The 25932-nt window shown below is 40.9% G+C and overlaps 1 protein-coding gene across 2 annotated transcripts in view; it reads left to right on the top strand.

Moving 5' to 3' along the window:
* Positions 1–25932, top strand: part of LOC128662598 (uncharacterized) — a 115539-nt gene that overhangs the window by 60167 nt on the left and 29440 nt on the right. The window contains exons 2-3 of one of the 2 annotated variants that reach the window (XM_053716419.1): positions 13538–13723; positions 16397–16654. In XM_053716419.1, the coding sequence (XP_053572394.1) occupies positions 13538–13723; positions 16397–16654 (444 nt within the window). Of the gene's footprint in view, positions 1–12552; positions 13724–16396; positions 16655–25932 lie in introns of those variants that run through there. The other variant, XM_053716418.1, reaches the window with a different exon arrangement.

The raw sequence follows: 25932 nt of genomic DNA, 5'->3' as shown, positions 1-25932 counted from the left end.
TTTGTTTGATGAAACCAAAGAGCTCTACATAGAGTTCATGGCTCCAACATAAAGGGATGTTTAAATGTGGCAAGAGAAGGTGCAGACCGTGTGAATATGCATTGATGTCAGATCAAGTCTGCTCTATGACAACAGGCGAGAAATATAAGATACAATCTTGCCTTAACTGCACCTCAACATACATCATTTAAGTAATATCATGCATAGACTGTGAGATTCAGTATGTAGGGTTAACTACTAATGATGTCAACACACGCATTAGAAACCACTTGTCAACAATAGGGGCAGGAGAAGCCACTACCCCTCTTGTCCAGCATTGGCAAACCATTGAAAAGGTAAATCAACCATTTAGAGGTGGTGACGGACAAAATGCTGGGCAATAGAGAAATGTTTTGGATCTTTAAATTGGGTACTAGGGTTCCAAGAGGTATGAACTCAGAGTACGATCTTATAAATTATTGGAAATAGTACACTTTTGACATTATTAAGTAAATTTTTGTCATGCTGTTTTACATACTACAGGCTAATCACTCTTATAATTATGTTTTATACTATCACACTATAGTGAATTAACTGTTTATCCCTTGTTTAACATGACATTATGTCAATTTGTTTTGCGTATTATAGGTACATTTTCTCTTGTTAAGTGTGTTCAGTCCACGGGTCATCCATTACTTATGGGATATATTCTCCTTCCCAACAGGAAGTTGCAAGAGGATCACCCAAGCAGAGCTGCTATATAGCTCCTCCCCTCACATGTCATATCCAGTCATTCTCTTGCAACCCTCAACAAAGAAGGAGGTCGCGAGAGGAGCTGGAGTTTTTACTTAATTATTCTTCAATCAAAATTTTGTTATTTTAAATGGCACCGGAGTGTGCTGTTTTTCTATCTCAGGCAGTATTTGGATGAAGAAACTGCCTGCGTTTTCTATGATCTTAGCAGGCGTAACTAAGATCCACTGGCTGTTCTCGACATTCTGAGGAGTGGGGTAACTTCAGAAAATGGGAATATCATGCGGGGTCTCCCGCAAATGAGGTATGTGCAGTACAATATTTTCTGGGAATGGAATTGACTAAGAAAACACTGCTGTTACCCGTATGATGTAAGTACAGCCTTAAATGCAGTAGTAGTGACTGGTATCAGGCTGATAAATGTATGCACAGTAGAGTTATTTTCTAGGGACTAGAATTTGACTGAAAAAATACTGTTAATACTGATATGATGTGTGAGCCTTAACTGCAGTAGAAGCGACTGGTAGCAGGCTTAGTAATAACGTTACACAGCATCTGAAATGTTGTTTTTTAAAACGTTTACTGGCATGTTAATCGTTTTGTGAAATACTTTGGTGATAAATCTTTTTGGGCATGATTTTTTTCCACACGGCTAACGTATATTTCTGCATAGAAACCGTTATATCAGGTCTCCCACTGTTGTAATAGGAGTGGGAGGGACCTTTTTTAGCGCCTTGTTGCGCAGTTAAAATTCTAGCACAGTCTTCCTGCTTCTTCCTCTTTGATCCAGGACGTCTCCAGAGAGCTCAGGGATCTTCAAAATTCGTTTTTGAGGGAGGTAATCAGTCACAGCAGACCTGTGACAGTGTGTTTGACTGTGATAAAAGCGTTAAATCTTAATTTGATATCCGTTTTTTGGGTACTGAGGGGTTAATCATCCTTTTGCTAATGGGTGCAATCCTCTGCTAATTAATACATTTAAAGAATTGTTGACTATAACTGAACTAGTTCTTTGTTATTCAATTGTGTTTTTAAAAAAAAAAAAAAAAGCGTTGCAGCGTTTTTTATATTGCTTGTAAACTTATTGAAGTAATTTCCAAGCTTGCTAGCTTCATTGCTAGTCTGTTTAAACATGTCTGATACAGAGGAATCTGCTTGTTCATTATGTTTAAAAGCCGATGTGGAGCCCAATAGAAATATGTGTACCAATTGTATTGATATTACTTTGAATAAAAGTCAATCTGTACCGATAAAGAAATTATCACCAGACAACGAGGGGGAAGTTATGCCGTCTAACTCTCCTCACGTGTCAGTACCTTCGTCTCCCGCTCGGGAGGTGCGTAAGATTGAGGCGCCAAGTACATCAAGGCCCTTACAAATCACTTTACATGATATGGCTAATGTTATGAAAGAAGTATTATACAATATGCCCGAGTTAAGAGGCAAGCGCGACAGCTCTGGGTTAAGGACAGAACGCGCCGATGACACGAGAGCCATGTCTGATACTGCGTCACAATTTGCAGAACATGAGGACGGAGAGCTTCATTCTGTGGGTGACGGTTCTGATTCGGGGAGACCGAATTTTAAATTTAAGCTTGAGAACCTCCGCGTGTTGCTAGGGGAGGTGTTAGCGGCTCTGAATGATTGTGACACGGTGGCAATCCCAGAGAAATTATGTAGGCTGGATAAATACTATGCGGTACCGGTGTGTACTGACGTTTTTCCTATACCAAAGAGGCTTACAGAGATTATTAGCAAGGAGTGGGATAGACCCGGTGTGCCTTTTTCCCCTCCTCCGATATTTAGAAAAATGTTCCCTATAGACGCCACCACACGAGACTTATGGCAGACGGTCCCTAAGGTGGAGGGAGCAGTTTCTACTTTAGCCAAGCGTACCACTATCCCGGTGGAGGATAGCTGTGCTTTCTCAGATCCAATGGATAAAAAATTAGAGGGTTACCTTAAGAAAATGTTTGTTCAACAAGGTTTTATATTACAGCCTCTTGCATGCATTGCGCCTGTCACTGCTGCAGCGGCATTCTGGTTTGAGTCTCTGGAAGAGGCGATTCGCACAGCACCATTGGATGAATCTTTGAGCAAGATTAGAACCCTTAAGCTGGCTAATGCGTTTGTTTCAGATGCCGTAGTGCATTTAACCAAACTTACGGCTAAGAATTCCGGATTCACCATAAAGGCGCGCAGAGCGCTATGGCTTAAATCATGGTCAGGTATATGTGGAGAGAGAAGAAATGGCGCAAAAGGCAGGACTCAAGTGAAAGCGTTTAATAACACAATATAATACATAAATATATGCACTTACAAGATTAAAATGAATTTGCTGCAATTAGGAGGATCGTGGGTGGTAAATGTTCTTATTGCTTCTCACAGCCGGCTTGTTGTAATCGAGCGATGCTGCACTGGGAGTGACTGACAGGTGAATCCGGATACCGTGTCAGCAAAACCTGTGGCTGTTGTGAGTGCAGGATACCAGGACCCTTTAACGTTTTCCAACCTGAATTGTCAGTCCAATAGGGTATTGGACTGACAATTCAGGTTGGAAAACGTTAAAGGGTCCTGGTATCCTGCACTCACAACAGCCACAGGTTTTGCTGACACGGTATCCGGATTCACCTGTCAGTCACTCCCAGTGCAGCATCGCTCGATTACAACAAGCCGGCTGTGAGAAGCAATAAGAACATTTACCACCCACGATCCTCCTAATTGCAGCAAATTCATTTTAATCTTGTAAGTGCATATATTTATGTATTATATTGTGTTATTAAATGCTTTCACTTGAGTCCTGCCTTTTGCGCCATTTCTTCTCTCTCCACATATACCTGTTCCTGCATATCAAGCCCTGGTTCGGAAATACCAGGCTGGATTAAAGGCAGCAAGGTTTGGGCACAGTGACTTCCCTGGAATTGAAGGGATTACAGAAACCAACTACTTGGAAATATTCTTTGAAAATACTGACGAACACTCCTAAGCACAGGAAGTTTTCTTTGGATTCACTTACTTCCACTAAAGGTACTGTCATTTCTTATTATCTGATCAACTTGCAATATTGCAATCATTTTTTCAACAAGAAGGACATAATTGTAAATACACATTCAAGTTCAACATTTTTCTGGGTATAGCGCATTTTATTACTATTGTTGTCTTTGTTATACTGTTAAATCATGGTCAGCAGATGTAACTTCTAAGTCTAAACTACTAAACATTCTTTTCAAAGGGCAGACCTTATTCGGGCCCGGCTTGAAGGAAATTATTGCTGACATTACTGGAGGTAAGGGCCACACCCTTCCTCAGGATAGGGCCAAATCAAAGGCCAAACAGTCTAATTTTCGTGCCTTTCGTAATTTCAAGGCAGGAGCAGCATCAACTTCCTCCGCTCCAAAACAGGAAGGAACTACTGCTCGTTACAGACAGGGTTGGAAAGGCAACCAGTCATGGAACAAGGGCAAGCAGGCCAGAAAGCCTACTTCCGCCCCTAAGACAGCATGAAGACAGGGCCCCCTTTCCGGAGATGGATCTAGTGGGGGGCAGACTTTCTCTCTTCGCCCAGGCTTGGGCAAGAGATGTACAGGATCCCTGGACGTTGGAGATTATATCTCAGGGATACCTTCTGGATTTCAAAACTTCTCCTCCACAAGAGAGGTTTCATCTGTCAAGGTTATCAACAAACCTAGTAAAGAAAGAGGCATTTCTACAATGTGTACAAGACCTCTTAGTGATGGGAGTGATCCACCCAGTTCCGCGAACGGAACAGGGGCAAGGGTTTTATTCAAATCTGTTTGTGGTTCCCAAGAAAGAGGGAACTTTCAGACCAATCTTAGACTTAAAAATCTTAAACAAATTCCTAAGGGTTCCGTCGTTCAAGATGGAAACCATTCGGACCATCCTACCCATGATCCAAGAGGGTCAATATATGACCACAGTGGACTTAAAGGATGCCTACCTTCACATACCGATTCACAAAGATCATTATCGGTACCTAAGGTTTGCCTTTCTAGACAGGCATTACCAGGTTGTAGCTCTTCCCTTCGGGTTAGCTACGGCCCCGAGAATTTTTACAAAGGTTCTGGGCTCACTTCTGGCGGTACTAAGACCACGAGGCATAGCGGTGGCTCCGTACCTAGACGACATTCTGATACAAGCGTCAAGTTTTCAAAATGCAAAGTCTCATACAGAGATAGTTCTAGCATTTCTGAGGTCGCATGGGTGGAAAGTGAACGTGGAGAAGAGTTCTCTGTTACCACTCTCAAGGGTCCCTTTTCTAGGGACTCTTATAGATTCTGTAGAGATGAAGATTTACCTGACGGAGTCCAGGTTATCAAAGATTCTCAATGCTTGCCGTGTCCTTCACTCCATTCCAAGCCCATCAGTAGCTCAGTGCATGGAAGTAATTGGCTTAATGGTCGCGGCAATGGATAAAGTGCCATTTGCGCGCCTACATCTCAGACCGCTGCAACTATGCATGCTAAGTCAATGGAACGGGGATTACTCAGATTTGTCCCCTTTGCTAAATCTGGACCAGGAGACCAGAGATTCTCTTCTCTGGTGGTTGTCACGGGTTCATCTGTCCAAAGGAATGACTTTTCGCAGACCAGATTGGACGATTGTAACAACAGATGCCAGCCTACTAGGCTGGGGAGCAGTCTGGAACTCCCTGAAGGCTCAGGGATCGTGGACTCAGGAGGAGAGATTCCTCCCGATAAACATTCTAGAATTAAGAGCAAAATTCAATGCTCTTCTAACTTGGCCTCAGTTAGCAACACTGAGGTTCATCAGATTTCGGTCGGACAACATCACGACTGTGGCTTACATCAATCATCAAGGGGGAACCAGGAGTTCCCTAGCGATGTTGGAAGTCTCGAAGATAATTCGCTGGGCAGAGTCTCACTCTTGCCACCTGTCAGCGATCTACATCCCAGGCGTGGAGAACTGGGAGGCGGATTTTCTAAGTCGACAGACCTTTCATCCGGGGGAGTGGGAACTTCACCCGGAGGTATTTGCTCAACTGATTCGTCGTTGGGGCAAACCGGATCTGGATCTCATGGCATCTCGCCAGAACGCCAAGCTTCCTTGTTACGGATCCAGGTCCAGGGACCCGGGTGCGGTGCTGGTAGATGCACTAGCAGCCCCTTGGGTTTTCAACATAGCTTATGTGTTTCCACCTTTTCCGTTGCTACCTTGACTGATTGCCAGGATCAAACAGGAGAGAGCATCGGTGATTCTGATAGCGCCTGCGTGGCCACGCAGGACCTGGTATGCAGACCTAGTGGACATGTCGTCCTGTCCACCATGGTCTCTACCCCTGAGGCAGGACCTTCTAATCCAGGGTCCTTTCAACCATCCAAACCTAATTTCTCTGAGGCTGACTGCTTGGAAATTGAACGCTTGATTCTATCAAAGCGTGGGTTTTCGGATTTGGTTATTGATACATTAATACAGGCTCGGAAACCTGTTACCAAACAAATTTACCACAAGATATGGCGTAAATATTTATATTGGTGTGAATCCAAGAGTTACTCATGGAGTAAGGTTAGGATTCCTAGGATATTGTCTTTTCTACAAGAGGGTTTAGAAAAGGGCTTATCCGCTAGTTCGCTAAAGGGACAGATTTCTGCTCTGTCTATTCTTTCACACAAGCGTCTGGCAGAGAATCCAGACGTCCAAGCTTTTTGTCAGGCTTTGGCTAGGATTAAGCCTGTGTTTAAAACTGTTGCTCCTCCGTGGAGCTTAAACTTGGTTCTTAAAGTTCTTCAGGGTGTTCCGTTTGAACCCCTTCATTCCATTGATATTAAGCTTTTATCTTGGAAAGTTCTGTTTTTGATGGCTATTTCCTCGGCTCGAAGAGTCTCTGAGTTATCTGCCTTACATTGTGATTCTCCTTATCTGATCTTTCATTCAGACAAGGTAGTCCTGCGTACTAAACCTGGGTTTTTACCTAAGGTTGTTTCTAACAGGAATATCAGTCAAGAGATTGTTGTTCCATCGTTATGTCCTAATCCTTCTTCAAAGAAGGAACATCTTTTGCATAATCTAGACGTGGTCCGTGCCCTGAAGTTCTACTTACAGGCAACTAAAGATTTTCGACAAACTTCTTCTCTGTTTGTCGTTTACTCTGGACAGAGGAGAGGTCAAAAGGCTTCGGCTACCTCTCTCTCTTTTTGGCTTCGTAGCATAATATGCTTAGCTTATGAGACTGCTGGACAGCAGCCTCCTAAAAGAATTAAAGCTCATTCCACTAGAGCTGTGGCTTCCACCTGGGCCTTTAAGAATGAGGCCTCTGTTGAACAGATTTGCAAGGCTGCAACTTGGTCTTCACTTCATACTTTTTCCAAATTTTACAAATTTGACACTTTTGCTTCTTTGGAGGCTGTTTTTGGGAGAAAGGTTCTACAGGCAGTGGTTCCTTCTGTTTAATGTTCCTGCCTTGTCCCTCCCATCATCCGTGTACTTTAGCTTTGGTATTGGTATCCCATAAGTAATGGATGACCCGTGGACTTAACACACTTAACAAGAGAAAACATAATTTATGCTTACCTGATAAATTTATTTCTCTTGTAGTGTGTTCAGTCCACAGCCCGCCCTGTCATTTTGAGGCAGGTTCTAAATTTTAAATTATAACTCCAGTCACCACTGCACCCTATAGTTTCTCCTTTCTCGTCTTGTTTCGGTCGAATGACTGGATATGACATGTGAGGGGAGGAGCTATATAGCAGCTCTGCTTGGGTGATCCTCTTGCAACTTCCTGTTGGGAAGGAGAATATATCCCATAAGTAATGGATGACCCGTGGACTGAACACACTACAAGAGAAATAAATTTATCAGGTAAGCATAAATTATGTTTTTTTGTATAAGTTACCTTGTATACCATCTCACTACAGTGAAACAATTGTTTGTCCTTTGTTCAATATGTTATTAAGTTTGGGATGTATTACATCCTTACTTAAGCATAACATAATATATTTGCTATATTCTTATACTGCTATAAGATCACATTTATCCTCAAGTTACCTCCACATATTTTTGCAATTATCCTCAGTTCTATTTATTTGGATTTGATTCCTAAGGATTTATTATGTGTGGATTTAACATTTGGATATAATGCTCTATCCTCCTATTTTTGATTTGATTTACTTTTATTATGTGTTTAATTTTGTTTCAGTGATTATGTGTATGTATATATATATATATATATATATATATATATATATATATATATATATATATATATATATATATATATATATATATATATATATATATATATATATATATATATATATATATATATATATACTTCATTGTCTTTTGTTTTTTGCTGGTGTCCGAAATATCTTGCTCAAAATGTTTCATACCATGATGTTCAATTGTTTCATATATTAGAAAATAGGGTATTTCCATTTCAATGTGTTACTTTCAATTAAAGTGTGGCTATTTTAATTTATTGGCTTGCAGTTTTTCAATTCAGATGCATTCATTAAATAATCTAATTATGCAAAAAATAAAACTAAAAAAAAAATATTTTAAAATAGTTACCTAAGTAAACATGTTTACAGTAGACTTTATATAGGCATTTAAAATAATTTGTTTAAAGAAAGTCGTTTTCGGCCAAGAGCATCCTGAATTTTCAGTTCAGAATTTTCATTTCGGTGCATGACTAGTTGCAATTACAAATGTTTAAGCATTCTCATGTTTATTTCTTTTGTTTGTGGACAGAAAAAAGCCAAATCTGACACATTACATGCAAAACTCCAAAAATGGACTAGACAAAATTATTTGCACCTTCTCAAAATTATAAGAAATAACTGCATTCCAAGTTTGTGATGCTCCTGTAATTTGTAATTAAACTCACCTGTATTAATTAACAGGTGCTGACAAAATCACACCGGCAACCAGTTAAAATGGTAAAAAATTTACTCAACCTTTCTGTGGTGTCTCGATGTGCCACACTGAGCATGGAGAAGAGAATGAGCAGCAAACAATTATCTGAGGATTTGAGAACAAAAACTGTGGAAAAGCATGGACAATCTCAAGGTTACAAGTCCATCTCCAGAGATCTTAATGTTTTTGTGTCCACTGTGTGCAACATTGTCAAGAAGTTTACAGCCCATGGCACTGTAGCTAATATCCCTGGATGTGAACAAAAGAGAAAAATTGATCAAAGATTGCAACAAAGGATTGCTCGAATGGTGGATAAAGAACCTCGATCAACTTTCCAGTACAAATGTGTCAGCTCGCACTATATGTCGCCATCTGAATAAAAAGGGACACTATGGTAGGAGATCCAGGAGGACCCCACTGCTCACACAGAAACATAAAAAAGCTAGATTGGAGTTTGCCAAAACTTACCTGAGGAAGCCAAAATCATTTTGGAAGAATGTGCTGTGGACAGATGAAACAAAATTACAGCTTTTTTGGTAAAGCCCATCATTCTACTGTTTTCAGAAAAAGAAACAACGCTTTTGAAGGAAAGAATACAGTCCCTACAGTCAAACATGATGGAGGTTCACTGATGTTTTGGGGTTGCGTTGCTGCTTCAGGCACTGGCTGTCTTGACTGTGTGCATGGCATTATGAAATCTGAGGACTACCAAAGAATTCTCTGGTGCAATGTAGGGCCCAGTGTCAGAAAGTTGGGTCTCCGTCAGAGATCATGGGTCTTACAGCAGGACAATGACCCAAAGCACACGTCAAAAAACACCTAGAAATGGTTTAAGACAAAGAGCTGGAGAGTACTGAACTGGCAAGCAATAAGTCCAAGGGGTTAATTTATCAAGCTCCAATGCCGACAGCGTATTATGTCCGCTCGCACATTAGTAAATTGACCCCCAGATCTCAATCCCATAGAGCACCTGTGGAGAGTTTTCAAAAAGGCAGTTGGGAAAAGGAACCCTTCCATTATGAGAGACCTGGAGCAATTGGCGAAAGAAGAGTGGTCCAAAATTGAGGGTGCCAATAATTTCGACTAGTCAATTTTTAGAGTTTTGCGTGGAATGTGTCTGATTTGGTTGTTCTTAGCGCAACTGCACTAAGAATATCATAAATCTGGTATTAGAAGTGGATGGAAAAAAGAAAGGTTTGCCAGAAAATCTTAACACGAATGACATTTATTTATTTAGAGCACACTCTTCTTTGAATGGATAGCGCAGGGGGCGTTATTAAAACAAATATTACAAGTAGTTATTTTTGTGTTGCACTCAAAATGTAGCATTTTTGGAAACCTAAATAGAGCTTTTTGGCAATAGACACCAGAGGTGGGCTTGGCACACACAGAGAGGTAGCCATATGGAAAAGTACCTCATGCCCACGGTTAAATATAGTGGACATTTTGTTAGGATACATGGCATCACGGACTCTATCAAATATCAATAGCTATTAATGTTTTAATAGTGACTTTAAAGGATATGGTATATAATCAGGTGCTGGACCAAGGAGGGCTCAAAGGTGTATATGTACAGTGTCTGTGTATTTGCATGTGTGTATATATAAATAAATATGTGTGTGTGTGTATATGTATATATATATATATATATATATATATGTGTGTGTGTGTGTGTGTGTATATGTATGTATATGTGAAATATATATATATTGCAATAAAAAACATAATTTTAAAGTAAGTGAAGAACCTTCACCTTAACACTCGAGCGATAGCTAACATAAGTTTTTCAGCGAAGCCAATGGAAGTTTATTATGTGAGGGATGCTAATATATTACTTTTAATTTATAATATGAGCACAATCCGGACCCACTAATCCGGCGTGATAGATCTGAGAGCATGAACAGTAAATTTGTCAGTAGGGGCTACGATGCTCTAGAGTTAGAAACCATAGAGAAATCTCTTAAAAATTGCCCAGTCAGATCAAATATTGTTAAAAATAAAAGTAAGAACACTGTCAAGGAGACTAGAATGAATTTTGTAAGCTCATATAATACGCTGAGCAAGAAAGTGTATAACATTATTATTATTATTATAACATTATTAAAAAGCATTGGTATCTCTTACGAGAGACCTGTCCAGAGATTAAGGAATTTAGGGTAGTCCCTAAGGCCTCATATCGGAAGGGCCACACGATTGGTAGAAAGTTGGTACATGCCATGTCTGACAAGCCTAAGAGTGATACCCAGAAACAATTTTTTGGAACCCCAAAGGAAGGCACATTCCCATGCTTAGGGTGTGCCCAATGTAACAACATTATCAAGGGGGGAGTAATTTCCCACCAACATACAGGGAGAAGGTACCAGATCAAAGGGTACTATACGTGTGATTCGGCTTATGTTGTCTGTGCACTTAAGTGCCCATGTGGGCTATTATATGTTGGCGAGACCACAGAAAAGATAAGAGACTACATTTGTCAGCATAAGTCGACCATTCGCAATAACAAAATGTTACATCTCCCAGTCCCAGCACATTTTGCTGAAATGGGCCATCAGGCTAATCAGTTAAGGTACTTGGTAATAGATAGTGCCCCTAAGAGACTCAGAGGAGGCGATAGGCATAGGGACTTACTAAATCGGGAAGCCAAATGGATTTGGCTTCTCAACACCCTACACCCCAAGGGGTTAAATAGAGAGTTTGATCTTTTTCCCCTAATATGATAAATATGTATTATACAATCCTTATTGATTTACTGTAAATTACTGTCAGTGTTTGTTTTTTGGGCATTAATGCATTATGGTCAGTGACTTGCTGCAATTGTTTTTAATAGGTTGTCCAGTTCTTGCTTAGGGGTGCTAGGGGTTAAATTGTGTGTTCTTTTCTTTTTCCACAGGAAATGTGATGATGTCAGTACCTGTAAAACACACCTCTGCTTTGTAATTGGCCACCTGTTTTATGTTTGACCCTATAAAAGGGGTATGTGTGTCAGTTAGAAATTAGCTTGAGAAAGGGGCAGGAGCCCTGAAACTTTGCTCTAATAAAAGGTTCAGCCTTTTGAAACCGTGTGCTACCTTTATTTCACTGGATATATATTGTTACCCTGGGACCTGAAGGGTGGTCCTATTAGGTATTGCACCGGACATTACTTATATCAAGAAAAAATTACCTATTGGATGTGTGTGCGAATCCCAGCTGCTTTCCTTACTTGCATATATCTATAACTATATATAATTTTATATATATATATATATATATATATATATAGTCTTTATTGTATTTTAAATAGATATTCCTTTATCTGCATATATCTATACCTATATATATATATATATATTTATATATATAAATATATATATGTATATACTGTACATATATATATATATATACACATAAATTGTCTTTATTGTTTAACCTTTTGATCTTTTGTTAAAAAAATACACAAAAAATACTCTACGTTCATGGATATCAAACAATTGCAAACACAACACAGGTTTATCCAAAAAATAAAAATCTTTGTTGAATATATGCATGGCACAATTATTGGCATCCTTTTGCTACCTCCCTTTTCCAAGATAACAGTTATGAGTCTTCTCCTTTAATGCCTGATGAGGTTGGAGAATACATAGCAAAGTCAGACTTTGATGGCCATGGAAGGACCTTGATTTTGTTGTCAGTAAATCATTTTTGTGTTGATTTTGATGTATGTTTTGGATCATTGTCCTGCTAGAAGATTCAACTACAGCCCATTTTAAGCTTTCTGTCTGAGCCATTCAGGTATTTATTTAATATCTGTTGATATTTGATATAATCCGTGATGCCATGTATCCTAACAAAATGTCCACCATATTTAACCGTTGGCATGAGGTACTTTTCCATATGGCTACCTCTCTGTGTGTGCCAAACCCACCTCTTGTGTTTAATAACAAAAAGCTCTATTTTGGTTTCATCTGACCATAGAATCTGATCCCATTTGAAGTTGCAGTAGTGTCTGGCAAACTGAAGACGCTTGAGTTTGTTTTTGGATGAGAGTAGAGGCTTTTTTCTTGAAACCCTTCCAAATAATTTGTGCTGATGTAGTTGACATCGAATTGTAGTTTTGGAGACTTTCTGACCCCAAGACGCAACTAATTTCTGCAATTCTCCAGCTGTGATCCTTGGAGATATTTTGGCCACTCAAACCATCATCTTCACAGTGCTTTGACACAATATAGACACACATACTGCAATCGGACTGTTAGCCTGTAGGCAGCCCCAGTGGGTCATGGAGTCCATGTTAAAGGGGTGTGTAGAAACTGTCACCCTGGGAAATAAACACCCTAAGGTTCTGATGGGACAGAAGAGATAACAGCAGCAGTGGACAACTTGCAGTGGGAGAGGACCAATGCATGTAAGCCCAGGGTAAAGACGGTCCTTGTGTCTTTGTTCAGTTCAGAGGTCAACTGACGAGCTCAGCTCCCAGTTGTGAAACTGGAGCCTTTATCTGATTATCTGCAAGACACCTGAGGTTAATAGGGCTTCTAAAAAGCTGATGAAAAGGTTCAGTGGCCCAGTTCCTGATATTGGTATTTGCCAATTCAAATTTGCTTTATATGAAAGTATCAAAAGAGGAAAAACTCCAGAAATGTGCATGAACACTTATATCATCTATCTTATAGTGTGAAATGGATATATGAACTTAATTATAAAATAAAGAAACTACCAAGACACAGAGATATAAGTTGGTTGATTTTCTCCTACTAATAGACAGTAAAATAGAAAGTAATGGCCATCATGAACAAAACACATCTAAACCAATATATTATCACACTAATTATATTGTGGTTTTTCTGTTCTGAGTCACCCATTTCAACATCGGTGAAACCTTTTGTGATATCTTCAAAAATTATTCAAAGAAGTATTTTCTCATTAATTACAGAGACAATTGAGACAACTCGACAAGCAAGGAAGAGTGGCACAGCGCGTTATGAAAAGGCAACTATAAACAACGAAATTGAAAAAGACAGGATAAAAACGACGCCTAATGATGTTTCTACTAAACAAGCTGTGAAAAGGATAACAACCCAAAAATACCAATTCACTGGACACTCGAAAAATGCTTCAGGTTAGCATTATATCTAAATATTTTGGTGCCAATAATATATTTAAAATAGTTTTCATAATAAATAAGTATAAATGTGTCACAACAATGGGGCAGATTACGAGTGGAGCGCAGACATTTGTGTGCGAGCGATCAGGGTTTTATCACAGGGTTTGCGCTCATTTGACTTATCGCTGGTATTACGAGTTGAAAGTAAACACGATTTACGCTAGAATGATTACCGCAATCTCAGACCTCTGGTTAACTGTTTCACAAAACACTTCAAAAATACATTATAAAGTACACTTACATTCTAATAAGAATGATTCACAAAAAATATTGCACACAAAAGTTATGAGGTCTCAGGTGTTAGAAAAACAAAGGCAGGCAAATGGCTTTAACATAGAGATAAATACATACAGTGGGGCAAAAAAGTATTTAGTCAGCCACCAATTATGCAAGTTCTCCCACTTAAGAAGATGAGAGAGGCCTGTAATTTTCATCATAGGTATACCTCAACTAAGAGAGACAAAATGTGGAAACAAATTCAGACAATCACATTGTCTGATTTGGAAATAATTTATTTGCATATTATGGTGGAAAATAAGTATTTGGTCACCTACAAACAAGCAAGAATTCTGGCTCTCACAGACCTGTATCTTCTTCTTTAAGAGGCTCTTCTGTCCTCCACTCATTACCTGTATTAATGGCACCTGTTTGAACTTGTTATCAGTATAAAAGACACCTGTCCACAACCTCAAACAGTCACACTCCAAACTCCACTATGGTGAAGACCAAAGAGCTGTCGAAGGACACCAGAAACAAAATTGTAGACCTGCACCAGGCTGGGAAGACTGAATCTGCAATAGGCAAGCAGCTTGATGTGAAGAAATCAACTGTGGGAGCAATAATTAGAAAATGGAAGACATACAAGACCATTGATAATCTCCCTCGATCTGGGGCTACACGCAAGATCTCACCCCGTGGGGTCAAAATGATCACAAGAACGGTGAGCAAACATCCCAGAACCACACGGGGGGACCTAGTGAATGACCTGCAGAGAGCTGGGGCCAACGTAACAAAGGCTACCATCAGTAACACACTACGCCGCCAGGGACTCAGATCCTGCAGTGCCACACGTGTCCCCCTACTTAAGCCAATACATGTCCGGGCCCATCTGAAGTATGATAGAGAGCATTTGGATGATCCAGAAGCGGATTGGGAGAATGTCATATGGTCAGATGAAACCAAAGTAGAACTGTTTGGTAGAAACACAACTCGTCGTGTTTGGAGGAGAGAGAATGCTGAGTTGCAACCAAAGAACACCATACCTACTGTGAAGCATGGGGTGGCAACATCATGCTTTGGGGCTGTTTCTCTGCAAAGGGAACAGGACAACTGATCCGTGTACATGAAACAATTAATGGGGCCATTGTGAGATTTTGCGTGCAAACCTCCATCCATCAGCAAGGGAATTGAAGATGAAACGTGACTGGGTCTTTCAGCATGACAATGATCCCAAACACACCGCCCGGGCAACGAAGGAGTGGCTTCATAAGAAGCATTTCAAGGCCCTGGAGTGGCCTAGCCAGTCTCCAGATCTCAACCCCATAGAAAACCTTTGGAGGGAGTTGAAAGTCAGTGTTGCCCAGCGACAGCCCCAAAACATCACTGCTCTAGAGGAGATCTGCATGCAGGAATGGGCCAACATACAAGCAACAGTGTGTGACAACCTTGTGAAGACTTACAGAAAATGTTTGACCTCTGTCATTGCCAACAATGGATATATAACAAAGTATTGAGATGAACTTTTGATATTGACCAAATACTTATTTTCCACCATAATTTGCAAATAAATTGTTTCCAAATCAGACAATGTGATTGTCTGGATTTGTTTCCACATTTTGTCTCTCATAGTTGAGGTATACCTATGATGAAAATTACAGGACTCTCTCATCTTCTTAAGTGGGAGAACTTGCACAATTGGTGACTGACTAAATACTTTTTTGCCCCACTGTATTCTAACAAATACACAGGTAATTCCACATGCTCTTTCTAGAACAAGGTTCTTTAATTCCATTCCTCAGGACACAATAACAGGTCAGATTTTCAGAATTACTTTGGAAGAGAGGATATTGATAACCATGGTTACGAAGCAGCTGATTATTTCACCTGTGCTGTAGTTCCGATATATGTAAAATCTGACCTGTAAGTGAGTCCTGAGGAGCACAATTGATGAACTCTCCTCTGGTAAAACCCCAGTAAACAAGAAGTGCACTTTTGCACACACAAAAAACCATGCAGCTTTAATTCTTGTTATTTATTAATAAAGGTAAACTCTTTTTTTGCTGCTAAAGCCAATATTTACTGTTTCCCCAAAATAATCTGCATACTATTTGGTTCCTTGGCTTGTTGGTGGGGATTTCTGGAGTTTTCGTCAGAGGTGGACCACATGGGATATTTATGCTTCTGCTAATACGTTCCCGCAAGGCCACTCCACCAAGACTCCAGTAGCACCACCACACTTCCCTCTACATTTACCATGTTATTCATGTAAATGCTGTTATCTGTGAAACATTGTTTATGGAGTGGAACAGCCATTTACCACCTAGTAATGTAAGTAATTCATGGCTGCCTTCAATGGTGCAACAAATACAGTACTTGCTCTAATTACAATATGTTCCTATGTTTTTGTAGGGTCAACCATTTCAACCTTAACTAAGGGTTATGAAACATCTACAAACAGGGATATTTTTTCACCAGAAACAGTGACAACAGAAGCAAAATCACAGTCTTGGAAGAGTTTTACACAACAACCTGAACACTCAACAAAAGTCAATGACTTTACAACAGATAAGAGTAATCTAAAGACTTTAGATGTTTCTTTAGAACCACATGTAAACAGCACCATGGACAATGTAAACCAAGCGATGGGGCAGCCAATCAATGCATCAGGTTAGCATTGCACTTGCATGTTATAGTAATATTTTTAACTAGGCCACTAGTCCCAGACTGGTAAGAAAATGCAGCAGAGTAAAAAGTATATTTTCTCCCTATCTTGACAGTTTGAAAAAGATCAGTCAGTCTTGATGTGTCAATATGCGCAATACAATATACCTAACGGTCTTATTATACAGTCTGGATAATTGTTGAGTGTTTTACGGTTGATTCATCAAAGATTCTAAAAATTATGTCCCTTAGTAATCAGATATTTTGTACTTTTACCAGATTTTTTTGTAACATCATCAATCTGTTTCAGTTTATTTTCTTTGAATATGTCAGGTGCAATCTTTGTTGGAGGAAATATATTTGGGTGAAAATTTCAACCAACTCCTGTGTGAATATAAAAACTTTAGCCTAGTGCAAAAATACTATTATTCTATTTTTGTGCTCATTAAGTTATTTTTTGTCAATCTATCGGTACTGTAGAATGGGCCAAATCCCTCATATAATTAACAGCTATGGGGACGCATAGTAAAACTCATGTCGGATGTTGCTCAATAGTTCACTCTCTGCACTATCCAAGATTTACCTGTGTTCAGATGTTCTGGTTTACATTTTTAACTACCCGCTTGTAATACAAGATATTCTTGGGGGCTGATTCTTCATGCTCCGTATGGAGCCTGATGCAGCTGTTTCCGCGTGAGCCTTCAGGCTCGTCTTAAAAAGGCTGCTGCTCCTTAACTCGCTGTGTCATGTATATCGCTACCTGTAGGCGCTGCTTTCGTCGATCCCCATCACTACAGGCCAGATATCATTAGTGACCAAGTGGGCGGCACTCCCAGGATTCATGGGAGTGTCGTTGACGTCACCAGGCTTGTGGTGACGTCCCAAAGGGGGCAGAACCAAGAGCTCACTGTAGCTTCAAGGGAGCTGGATAGGGAAGGTTCTTCAAACCCTTCAATCTCAGCTCCCGTAGCACCTGCAAACCTCCAAGACCCCTCATTTGATAGAGAATCCCCTGCTGGTGGTCTTGGAGCTGTACCACACAAAATATCTTTTAAAAATAAAGTGGAAAAAAAAACACATGGGGATTTGCTTGGAAATGGCTCATTATATGTGCAATCAAATAAATCTGCTTTGTGTAGAGACCCCTAGTAAAGTTCATTTTCTAGTAGACAACTCCCTCTCTCAAAAAATATATGAATTTTGTCTGTATAGGCAGGTGATCACTGTGGTAACAGTATAGTCAGGTGATCACTGTTGTGACAGTATAGTCAGGTGATCACTGTGGTAACAGTATAGTCAGGTGATCACTGTGATAACAGTATAGTCAGGTGATCACTGTGGTGACTGTATAGTCAGGTGATCACTGTGGTGACAGTATAGTCAGGTGATCACTGTGGTGACAGTATAGTCAGGTGATCACTGTGGTAACAGTATAGTCAGGTGATCACTGTGGTGACAATATAGTCAGGTGATCACTGTGGTGACAGTATAGTCAGGTGATCACTGTGGTAACAGTATAGTCAGGTGATCACTGTGGTAACAGTATAGTCAAGTGATCACTGTGGCGACAGTATAGTCAGGTGATCACTGTGGTAACAGTAAAGTCATGTGATCACTGTGGTAACAGTATAGTCAGGTGATCACTGTGGTAACAGTATAGTCAGGTGATCACTGTGGTAACAGTATAGTCAGGTGATCACTGTGGTAACAGTATCAGGTGATCACTGTAGTAACATTATAGTCAGATGATCACTGTGGTAACAGTATAGTCAGGTGATCACTGTGGTAACAGTAAACACCTTGCAAGAAAAAAGGTGTTTTTATTTCTGTTCTGAACAATGGGGCCTCTCTTATCTATATTATAACCCCCACAAGCCTGTATGGGCCCCTATTTCACATGTGGCTACTCCTGATGACAATTTAGTAAGGTGATCACAGTAACAGTAACATTTTTAGTAGTATTTACTAAAATCTAGGGAAAAAAATATACAGTTTTTTTTACAATTTTTGCCACAGCTTTCTCATATGCTATGAATAATAAATGTAATATATTGTGAATCTGTTGGGACCACTGAAAAAAAACAATATATAATTTGTGTTGGTCACTAACTGAAATTTTACTTAAATAGGATTTAAATGTAGGTAGCAAAAAAAGCTCAAAATTGGCTCAGCACTGGGGCGAAAAAAGGCTTAGCAGCGAAAGGGTTAACTGAGTACTAAAGCAAACATGAGAGTAAAAAAGTGCACAATTCAAAACCTCTTTATTGTGTTGAAATGTAACTCTTTTTCAGAAGAGCATACTGAGGTAGGCTGAGAAGCAATTGTGTTCTTGAGCACAATATATATATATATATATATATATATATATATATATATATACACACACACAACTTGTTGGTTGTTACACATATACAGCCCAGGCAATAGCTGATTTCCCCTGCAAACTGCCCCCCCCCCCCCCCCCCCGTCCACAACTATCGAACTCCAGTTTGGCTCCCTCCTAGTTGTTAGTACTCACATTCCTTTCCCCTACCGCCACTCCTGGCAGTACTATCAAAGTTGGCGGCTGCAAAGCGGCTCCCTTGTAATATTTGAGCACTGTGCGTACAATGCAGGTTGCTCTGTACGTGGCCTTCCAGCTGCTCACTGCTGTGCTGTCTGCTACTATCCCCAGATCCCAGCTGGGCAACCCACCAGGGCATTTCCCGGTATCCTAGCAGGCCAATCCCACCCTGAACAGAAAGGTACTAAGTACATTACACTTCTTAATAGTCATACAGTAGAATTAAAGGTAACAAGACACGTTACTATAACAATACATACACTCTGCAACTACAGGTACATCTTTATTCAGTAGAGCTTACAGTATAGAGGAACTAAAATGAATGTGGTTTGTTTGTTGTGATGAGTTACAGTTGCTATGACACTGAGAAGAGCCATGTTATGTTGGTGACATATGCTGTTCTGCAGTATTAAGGGAGCTCGATTGTAAACTTATATGCTCATAAATGTTTTCAGTGAGCGTTTAAAGGGACATGGAAGTCAACATTAAACTTTAATGATTCCAAAAGAGTGTATGTTATAAACATTTCCAATTTGCTTCTGTTTCAGAGTTACTGCTTTCCTTTTGTATCATTTGTTGAAACAGCTCCGTTGGCAACAAAATTGAGTACACCCCTAAGTGGAAATGTCCAAATTGGGCCCAATTAGCCAATTTCCCTCCCAGGTGTCATGTGACTTGTTAGTGTTATAAGGTCTCAGGTGTGAATGGGGAGCAGGTGTGTTAAATTTGCTGTTATCGCTCTCATACTTTCTTATACTGGTCACTGGAAGTTCAACATGGCACCACATGGCAAAGAACTCTGAGGATCTGAAAAAAAGAATTGTTGCTCTACATAAAGATGGCCTAGGCTATAAGAATATTGCCAAGACCATGAAACTGAGCTGCAGCACGGTGGACAAGACCATACAGTACAGCAGTTTCATTGGACAGGTTCCACTCAGAACAGGTCTCGCCATGGTCGACCAAAGGAGTTGAGTGCACTTGCTCAGCGTCATATCCAGAGGTTGTCTTTGGGAAATAGACGTATGAGTGCTGCCAGCATTACTGCAGAGATTGAAGGGGTGGGGGGTCAGCCTGTCAGTGCTCAGACCATACGCCACACACTGCATCAAATTGGTCTGCAGGGCTGTCGTCCTAGAAGGAAGCCTTCTAAAGATGATGCACAAGAAAGCCCACAAACAGTTTGCTAAAGACAAGCAGACTAAGGACATGGATTACTGGAACCATGTTCTGTGGTCCGATGAAACCAAGATAAACTTATTTGGTTCAGATGGTGTCAAGCGTGTGTGGTGGCAAACAGGTGAGAAATACAAAGACAAGTGTGTCTTGCCTACAGTCAAGCATGGTGGTGGGAGTGTCATGGTCTGGGCCTGCATGAGTGCTGCCGGCACTGTGGAGCTACAGTTCATTGAGGGAACCATGAATGCCAACATGTACTGTGACATACTGAAGCAGAGCATGATCCCTTCAGAGACTGTGCCACAGGGCAGTATTCCAACATGATAATGACCCCAAACACACCTACAAGACAACCACTGCATTGCTAAAGAAGCTGAGGGTAAAGGTGATGGACTGGCCATGCATGTCTCCAGACCTAAACCCTATTGAGCATCTGTGGGGCATCCTCAAACGGAAGGTGGGGGAGCGCAAGGTCTCTAACATCCACCAGCTCTGTGATGTCGTCATGGAGGAGTGGAAGACGAGGGTTTAGGCAGTGCTGGAAAATAATGGTGGCCACACAAAATATTGACACTTTGGGCCCAATTTGGACATTTCCACTTAGGGGTGTACTCACTTTTGTTGCCAAAGGTTTAGACATTAATGGCTGTGTGTTGAGTTATTTTGAGGGGACAGCAAATTTACACTGTTATACAGGCTGTACACTCACTACTTTACATTGTAGCAAAGTGTAATTTCTTCAGTGTTGTCACATGAAAAGATATAATAAAATATTTACAAAAATGTGAGGGGTGTACTCACTTTTGTGAGATACTGTATGTATATATATATATAATATATATATATATATATATATATATATATATATATATATATGTATATTTATGTGTGTGTATTTGTATGTATTTATGTGTTTGTGCACATACATATGTACACATACATGCATGCACATAAATACACATGTACATACAAACACACACACATATACATATATATATATATATATATGTGTGTGTGTGTGTGTGTATACACCTTTGAGCTCTTCCCAGTCAAACATCTAATACTGTATCCCTTTAAAACACTTTTTTTTTATATATACAGGTAGCCCTCAGTTTACGCCGGGGTTAGGTTCCAGAAGGAATAGTTGTAAATCGAAACCGTTGCAAATTGAAACCCAGTTTATAATGTAAGTCAATAGGAAGTGAGGGAGATAGGTTCCAGGCCCCTCTCAAAATTGTCATAAGTAACACCTAATACATTATTTTTAAAGCTTTGAAATGAAGACTTTAAATGCTAAACAGCATTATAAACCTAATAAAATAATCACACAACACAGAATATATAATTAAACTAAGTTAAATGAACAAAAACTTTTGCTAAACAGCATTATAAACCTAATAAAATAATCACACAACACAGACTTCACTTGCATTTTTCTGCAAACAGTTCTTTCTATGCATTCCAATCTGGACTGATTTATAGACAGGAAGATCTTGTTCCTTTGAAAAATCTGCTCGACAGCTCAGGTCTGGTTAAACTGATTAATTTCAGCTTGCTTGGCTTTGCTGCAACACAAGCGTACAGCTCCACCTACTGGCTATTTTAATAAATGCACTGCTTCTCAATGCTTTTTAATAGCAGTCACATGACTGGAAAAAAAGGTTGTTATTCTGAAACGGTGTAAATTGAACCGTTGTGAATATTCTTTCCTTCTTAATAGGAGAAGAGTCCACGGCTTCATTCCTTACTGTTGGGAAATACTGAACCAGTGTTGACAAGTTTCACTGCCTGCTCGTTTCTTCACTCAAGTCCATGTCAGGAGCGATGCTACAAGACTGTTACACTTAAGAGGCTGTGTTTCTGTTCCACAGCAGAGATTCTGGTAAGATTGTTTCAATTTTGTTGAAAACGCTAAGAAGACAGGGTCACAGTGTGGCTCCTTTTATCTTAATAGAATCATGGGTTAATATCTCCTGAGGGGGATTATTGAACAGTTGGAATTAATCAAATGTGATGCTTTGATTACATGCTGTTTTATGTGTGAGGTTTATTGGGCTCGTTATGTTATGGGGAGGTTTGTTATGGCGCTGGAACACACGTTTTTACTTTCACTTTGAACGCTGTGCAGCTTGTAGCTTGGCACGCTTTTTCTCATAGCAGGGGCGGTCCTGCCCTGCGCACCACGTGACCGGGGGTGGTTGCACTTTGTTTCCTCTTTCCTGATCGAGCTGACTGTAGGAGAAGACACTTTTTCTCTGTTTTGTTTGGGTCCAGGAGGTGGTGAGTGCCCCAGCCATTGGGAGTATAAAGGTGCCGCTTTTGTGAGAAATAAAAGATTGTTTTATTCTGTGTCCTACTGTCATTAGCTTAAGCTATGGAGGATTCTGATGTTCTTGAGGGTATTCCCTCTATTCCAAATAGTAATGCCTGTGTATATTGTGAAGAGGCCTTGGTATGCCCATCAATCATCTCCCTCATCACATGCAGCTTCCCGTAGCACACCTCATCCTCCATCTGGAGGGAGCCTTTTACCATCAGACTTTACCGCACAGTTAAAAACAGCGGTGTCTGAGGCCCTTAGTGCTTTACCTCGCCCTGCCAAGCACAAGCAAAAGGTTAAACATAGCTCTCCTGGCCAGGGGTCATCTAGCGATTTATTGGATTTATCTGTTTTTCAATTATCCAAGGATGGGTCACACTCGGAGTCTTCAGAGGGGGAACTTTCTGAATTGGAGACTGCTACCTCTAGGCCTCCCGCTGCGGAGGAACCAGCCTTTAGATTTAAGATTGAACACTTACGTTTTCTTCTAAAGGAGGTTCTGTCTACATTAGAGGTTACAGTGGCCAAGTTGCCTGATGAACCTTTGATCCCTAAATTAGACAGACTTTACGAGGACAGGGTAGCGCCGCTAACTTTTCCTGTACCTGTAAAAATAGAGACCATTATTAAGAATGAATGGGATAGAATTGGATCTTCCTTTTCCCTTTCGTCTGCTTTTAAAAAATAATTCCCAGTCCGGGACTCTCATTTGGAGTTGTGGGGTTCCGTCCCTAAGGTGGATGGTGCTATCTCCACGCTAGCTATGCGTACTACTATCCCTCTGGAAAATAGCTTGTCGTTCAGAGAGCCCAGGATAAGAAGATGGAAATTTTTCTCAGAAAAATGTTTCAACACACGGGATACTTGTTTCAACCGGCAACGGCTGTTGCCTCGGTTGCTGGAGCTGCGGTCTACTGGTGAGACTCCTTAGCCGAATTGATCGAGATGGATGGTCCCCTCAACGTTATCCAGAAAGAATTAAAGCCTTGAGAATTGCTAATTCTTTTATCTGTGATGCAAACATGCAGATTATTCACCTGAATGCCAAGGTTCTGGTTTTTCAGTACAGACCCGTCAGGCGCTTTGGCTGAAGTCCTGGTCTGCGGACATGACTTCTAAGTCTAGACTACTTTCCCTTCCTTTTAAGGAAAATATTTTATTTGGTCCAGGCCTGGACTCCATTATCTCCACGGTTACAGAAAGCAAGGGTGCCTTCCTACGGCAGGATAAGAAGAACAAGTCTAAGGGACAAGTATCTAATTTTCATTCCTTTCATTCTGAAAAACCCCAACATCAGCAGTCCTCCTTTAAGCTCGAGCAAACCAAGAGTACTTGGAAGTCAACTCAATCCTTGAATAAATCCAAGCAGAGCAAGAAGCTCACCAAGACCAGGTCGCCATGAAGGTGTGGCCCCCGATCCGGCACTGGATCATGTAGGGTCAGACTGTCGCTGTTTTCAGATGCTTGGTTCAGGGACGTGCAGGATCCATGGGTCCTGGAGGTCATAGATAGGTTTCAAGTGTTAACCATCCAAGGGCAGATTTCTCCTCTCAAGTCTTCAAAACCAGAAAATAGGGCAGCTTTTCTGGGGTGTGTGAGGGATCTGTTCTCCTTAGGGGTCATTGTCCCGGTTCCTATCGCAAAAAAGAGGTTTGGGATACTATTCAAACCTGTTCGTGGTCCCAAAGAAGGAGGGAACTTTCAGTCCGATTCTGGACCTAAAGTGCTTAAACAAGTTTCTAAATGTCCCCTCGTTCAAGATGGAGACAATAAGGTCCATCCTTCCTATCATTCAGGAAGGACAGTTCATAACCACTATATATCTGAAGGATGCCTACCTTCACGTTCCAATCCACAAGAATCACTACCAGTTCCTAAGGTTTTGCGTTCCTGGACAAGCACTTCCAGTTCATTGCACTTCTGTTTGGTCTAGCTACTGCTCCAAGAATTTATACAAAGGTTCTAGGGGCTCTCCTGGCTATTGCCAGAACCCGGGTTATTGCAGTAACGCCCTACTTGGACGATATTCTGGTACAAGCACCATCCTTTCGTCTGGCAGAGGACCACTCTGTATCTCTTCTCTCTTCTTCGATCCCATGCATGGAAGATAAACTTAGAAAAGAGTTCTCTTATTCCAGTACCACGGTAGAATTCCTGGGTACTATAATAGACTCAATATCAATGAGGATATTTCTAACATACCAAAGATGTTGCAAGCTAGCTTCGGCACGTATTGCCCTCCGGGGGTCCATAAGGCCATCTGTGGCTCAGTGTATGGAGGTAATTTGTCTCATGGTGTCCATCATGGACATAATTCCCTTTGCCAGGTTCCGTCTCAGACCATTACAGCTGTGCATGCTGAGGCAGTGGAACGGCGACCATTCGGATCTGTCAGATTTACCTGGACAACCGGTCCAGAGAATCGCTCTCTTGGTGGCTTTGTCTAGATCATCTGTCCCGAGGGACATCCTTTCTAAGACCATCCTGGGAGATTCTAACTACGGACCCTGAGGAAGTGGAACGGCGACCATTCGGATCTGTCTCAACAGATTTCCCTGGACAACCGGTCGAGAGAATCGCTCTCTTGGTGGCTTTGTCTAGATCATCTGTCCCGAGGGACATCCTTTCTAAGACCATCCTGGGAGATTGTAACTACGGACGTGAGTCTATCAGGATGGGGAGCTGTTTGGGTTGCCAAAAAGGCACAGGACCTGTGGCCTCAGGAGGAATGCTCCTTCCCGATCAACATTCTGGAACTTTGAACAATCTTCAATGCTCTGAAGGCTTGGCCTCTTCTGGGTTCGTTCCGGTTTATCAGATTCCAATCAGACAATATAAGCTCGGTAGCTTACATCAACCACCAGGGGGGAACAAGAAGCTCCCTAGCAATGAAGGAAGTATGTCAGATTCTGGAGTGGGCGGAGGCCCACAGCTGTTCCCTGTCAGCGATCCACATTCCGGTGTGGACAACTGAGAAGTGGATTTTCTCAGCAGACAACACTTTCATCCGGGGGAATGGTCTCTCCATCCGGAAGTGTTTGCGGAGATATGCAACAGGTGGGGGACGTCTCGTCTCAATACCAAGCTACCCAGATATGGGCCAAGATCCAGGGATCCTCAGGCAGAGCTAATAGATGCATTACCAGTGCCTTGGAGGTTCAGTCTAATCTACCTTTTCCCGCAGTTGCCACTCCTCCCTCGTGTAGTGGTCTGCATCAAGCA

Source organism: Bombina bombina, chromosome 6 (assembly GCF_027579735.1).
Source record: "Bombina bombina isolate aBomBom1 chromosome 6, aBomBom1.pri, whole genome shotgun sequence".
Lineage (NCBI taxonomy): Eukaryota > Metazoa > Chordata > Amphibia > Anura > Bombinatoridae > Bombina > Bombina bombina.
The sequence above is the reverse complement of the archived record's forward strand: the minus strand, read 5'-3'. Positions and strand labels throughout refer to the sequence as shown.